A 4973-nucleotide genomic window follows, 5' to 3' on the forward strand; every position below is an offset into this window, starting at 1 on the left:
CCTGCCATTGTGGGCAGTGGTGACGGTGAACCACCGACGGGAGGAAGGAGGGCCAGGAGCAAGTATGAGGTATCCACCTGCCTGCTCCTTGTCTCCCAGCCTCTCTGTGCTCAGCTGGAAGCACATGCTCAACCCATCACCGCCCCACACCCTCCTGTAAGCTCTACCCCACCCAGTCTCTGCATCCAACCTTCTCAGACAGTCAGGCTAATGAAGGAACCCAGGTAGCCAGACACTGTCCAGCTCAGAACGTGGACCTTTGCCCTAGGTCTTATGTCCCAGGGCTCTCCATGGCCCCCACTGGAACAATGCAGCCCTGCCTCACCCCTCATTGCAGCCCGTCCTGATAACCTGCTCCAGTACCTGGTTTCTGCCTTGTTCCTACCTGTCTCTAAGGACCAGAACCTTGGCCTGGCACCCCAATTCTCCTGCACCCCATTTATTCCAGGGCTGGCTTTCTATGTCCACATGCTTCCAGAGCCACCGCCCTGTTCTAACCTCCTGCAGGAACCTTCATGCCTCTGACATACGGGTGCCCGCAATGCACCACCTCTTCCCAGAACAAGCCCTACCTCCAGGCCACACCTTCCCACCCCTGCAGCCAGTTTGCCCTGTCTCCCGGGAGAATGACTGGCGTAAGCCTGGGGCCCATCTTCCTGCTGCATTAACATAGTCATGCCCCGGAAAATAGCAATTAAAGACTGAGTTGAAACAGGCCCTGTGTGTAAAGCACCCAGCCCAAGTTACTCTCAGGGAAAGAAAAGCAAGGACAGAGGAGTTAACAAGACACGGGGACACCAGGTGGTATGTTCTAGCGCAGAGCTCCTCAAACATCACTGTGCATCGGTGTCACCTGGGATCTTATGGAAATGCAGATCCTGTAGGTCTGGGGTGGGGCCTGAAGCGCTGCATTTCTACCGAGCTCCCAGCTGCTGCTGGTGCTGCCGATCCATGGGCCATGGGTAACAGGGCTCTAGTGAGTTTGTAAGGGAACTCTAAGCTACACTAGTCGCAAGGGCCACAGCTGGCCCACGTGGCACCTTTATGCAAGTTAGAAGAAGAAGGTGCCCCCTTACTGTCTGTGCTTGGCAAGCTGTGCATAAGCTGGACTTGGTGGGAACAACTTCCTTGGTCACCTGCTGCAGGCTGTGGCCAGCATTGCTAACTATAGGTTTCCCACAGTACTGGACGTTAGTTAAGTGGTTAATCAGTAACACATGGCTCTCCCAGTCTGCCTTAGCCTTTAGCCACCCCTCTCCAGAGCATCCGTTCTGCCTGGTGTGAGGGACCAAGGCCTCAGAAGGCCCTGTGAAGAAATGCACTGTGGATGTTATGGGCTATTCATCAAGGATATATGTCTGTTAGAGCAATGTAGGTCCTTTCTCCCCAGGCCTCAGATCCAGCTTCAGCCAAAACAAAAAACAAAACAAAAACCAGCCTGAAAGGTCTCAGAAGAATGAAGGTGTTTACTGGAGGTAGTGGGGTGCAGTGCCAGAACCTGGGTTCAGAGTCCAGCAGGCTGGGTTCAGATCCCTGTGATGTCACTTACAAGCTGTGTGACAACGGGCAAGTGACTTAACCTCTTTCACCTCCATTCCCTGGTCTATAAATTGTGGATTCTGATAATCACCTCTGAAGGTGGGGAGGATGAAATGAATGAGCTGTGTGAAGTATCAGTGCAGCATCTGACACATAGTGGATTGTCTACACCTGAATTTTCTTTGTTTTTTGGGGGGAGGAAATAAGATAGGGAAGTTTAGGGTTCATCCTGGGGAACTGGTAGCTTAAAAACTGTTCAGCAGCCCAGTGGATTATAGATTCCTGGAGAAGGAATGAAAGAAAGGCACTACCCTGTCATCTAGTACTAACTCAATACTCTCCCTTACAGATGGGAAAAGAGAAGCCCAGAGAAGAGGACTTACTCAAGGCCACACAGCAAATGAGCAGCAGATCCATGTCCAGAACCCACAACGCCCAAAGCGACTTTCTGGGCTCCTTTGGGGGGTTCCCCGGGCAGTGGCAATCTTTAGCCGGCAAGACCTGTGATGTCACCATGAGTGCTCACCACCATCCGGCTCTCCTCTCCTTCCTGGGCACGCGGCTAAGCCACATTTCTGAGGCCCCTCCCACCCAGACAACTGGGTTCTGGCCAGTAGAATGTGCTAGAAGTGATGTTCCTCATCTTTCATGATCTCTTTCCACCTCCTCAGCCTTGGCCTACCAGCTGGAATATGTCAGTGTGGCCCTGAATCCACAAGATGGCAGAGTCCCAGACTACAAGCATCCCGGGTCCCTGAGCACTTCTTGGAGGGAACATGCCCAACTAGGAGCAACCACAGTGGACTTTATGCTGCTGTTGTGTTAAGCAACTGAGATTTTTATTTAATGGCAGTCAGCCTACCCTAACACACACACACACACACACATTTTGTCACATCCTTTTTATTTTCACAACTGGGACAGCTCAGTCTAATTAAACTAAAGTATGAGAATTGCCTCAAACCCCAGTCCAGACCCAGCTGAGAGACACTCTGGCTTACCATAGGTCCTGGGGCTCCGTGGACTCCAGGTTCACCCTGAAACAGAGAGACACAGACTAGTCACCCAGAGGAACATAGTTTGTGGCAGAAACAGAGATGGGCTATCAAAGAGGATGTGTGCCTTCAGGGTCTGGTGACATAATTACCTTTTCCCCCCTCAGCCTTTCCAAAGGAATGTCCCCTGTCAGGATGGCGCCCGGCTCTCCCTTCTCGCCCTGCAATTCAGAGAACATTTCAATGAAGTTGGACTCCTCCTCGCTGCCTTATCCAGAGGCTGCGCAAGGCCTCTCAGTCCCACTGCCATGACTTCTGTGCCTTCATCCCAGCCCTCCAACCCCACTGCTTGGCTCAGACACGGCCCTTACTAGAGTGCTGTAATGGCCCCCTAAGCGACTGACCGTTCTCTGCTCTATTCCCTCCCCTCCATGCACCCTCCCAGGCTGGGACGCTGCCAGCCGTCCAGGGCTCACAGACCAACATCCTCACTCTCCAGCAACCAGCCCAACAAGGTCCTCCTCCCCACCTCTTGCTGCACGGCACCCCCAGGAACCTCTGACTCCTAATGTATTTGGTGGCTTGCTTTCCTAACAACTTGACTCGAGATCTGTCCCCACCAAGAATCCTTATTCCTGTTAAAGCTTCTAAAATTGGGAAGGAGATGAAGGTATGAACACTAGAGGCCTCTCTCAACAAAGGGCCCCGTGTCTCCACGGGGAGCTTTGCCTCCAAACTCAGGCTCCTGTGCAACTGGACCAGACAAAGTTTCTCAGTTGTTAGGAAACAGGGGAGGTGGCAGGAACACAGGGTCCTGCCCTCAGCAGAGCCATCTATTAAACCAGAAGGCTTCCAAGAAGGTATGTGTCCCGAGCAAAGGCCAGGGAGAGAAACCTTCTTTATCACTCCGAGGCTTTGGCCCCAGGTTCCTATGCTGGCCCCTGGGGAGCTGGGCTGACCATGTTCAACTCTCCCTCCAATGGGCCAGAAGCAGCCAAAGCAAGCAGAGCAGCCTCTTCTCTCCGTCCCCCAAGCCCACACCTGACATTAGGGTCTTACCACTCCGCAGGTGAGGAAAGGCAGTCCTGAGCACGCCAGCAGCAAGAAGAAGCAAGTACAAAAGCATTAGAGGCAGAGCAGGAGAAAGCGAGTGTTCTGTTAGGACTGGAGCAGAGCTGCCTGGGTGTCCAAGGTGGCAGGGGTTAGGGGAGGGTCCCTCTAGATCCATCTGACCTTCTCACATAGAAAATGGAGTGTTTGAAGCAAGAGCTGCTCTTCCTTGACCAGGCCCTTTCCCAAGCCAGAGCTGCCCTGGACCCATCCCATCTCCATAGCCCCTGGCAGCACGATATCCCAAGACATCACCCCAGGTGGCACCAAACTTAGACCACATTCCCTGCACACTGAACTCTCCACCTCCTGGAATTGTGGTCCAACAGACACTGGAGGCTCCTCCTTGGGGCTGATGTGGAATGGTGGGGGGAAGGAAGAAAGAGAGACTCATAGAGTGACCCCACCTCCTCAACTCCCCAAGGAAGGCTCAGGGGTTGCTCCCACTGGCTTTGCACGGACCTCCATTACAGCAATGACCACACTTTCTATTGGCTCTTTGCATGTCTATTCCTCTTATCTTATTTCTATATCCCTAGTGCTCCTTACAGGGATCTGGCTGGAATGGATAGAAGATGGACAAGTTCATAAATGGATGGATGAATAAATGCATCGACCCCAGTCTTTGCAGTCTGTTTATGGATGTCACTTCCACCCTTATCTATAAATACCAACTGGGAAGTTAATTCTCAGAGGCACATGGGCAGGGTACAAAGGCCAGTGCAGTGGTCTGGAAATTCCCAGGACATGTTCTGCATATCAATATTTATTCCAAAGATTCCGGACCAAGACTGCCATTAATTATACATGCTTTCATCCAACAAGTCTTTTGAGTGCCATTTGTGTACCCGGCCCTGTGCTAAGAACTGGAGCTACAGAAAAAGAACTGGCTGACGTCTGCCCTTAGGGAACGCACACTCTCATGGGGGTGCCCACCAGGCAGTTAGACAAAGCACGGCACATGTGATGATACATTCAAGGGAGTGTTGGTTGAGTCTTTTTCCAAACTCGGATGAAAATCAATTTCTCCACCCACAACCCACCTTCACTCTGGAGGAACCTTGAGATTACGAACGTTAACAGCTGGAAAAGTGATTGCTAACAGATATGGATTTTCTTTTGGGTGTGATGAAAATGTTCTGAAATTAGTAGTGGTGATGGTTGCACAACCTTGTGAATATACTAAAACAATGAATTTTACAATGTAAGGGGGTGGATTTTACGGTATGTGAATTATATCTCAAAATTTTTAAAAAATGATGTTACTTTCAGCCAATTTGAAATGTTTAGTAAATTCTGGAGCATGACCCCACCCACACACGTGTGCCC

The 4973-nt window shown here is 51.3% G+C and overlaps 1 protein-coding gene across 1 annotated transcript in view; it reads right to left on the bottom strand.

The window, feature by feature from the left end:
• The window catches only part of COL15A1 (collagen type XV alpha 1), a 69818-nt gene that overhangs the window by 27903 nt on the left and 36942 nt on the right, over window positions 1-4973 (bottom strand). Inside the window, exons 22-24 of the mRNA XM_006758605.2 lie at window positions 3232-3263; window positions 2687-2788; window positions 2541-2576 (exon numbers count right to left, since the gene is read on the bottom strand). Of these exons, the coding sequence (XP_006758668.1) occupies window positions 2541-2576; window positions 2687-2788; window positions 3232-3263 (170 nt within the window). The remainder of the gene's footprint in view (window positions 1-2540; window positions 2577-2686; window positions 2789-3231; window positions 3264-4973) is intronic.

This window comes from Myotis davidii, unplaced genomic scaffold (assembly GCF_000327345.1).
Source record: "Myotis davidii unplaced genomic scaffold, ASM32734v1 scaffold534, whole genome shotgun sequence".
NCBI lineage: Eukaryota > Metazoa > Chordata > Mammalia > Chiroptera > Vespertilionidae > Myotis > Myotis davidii.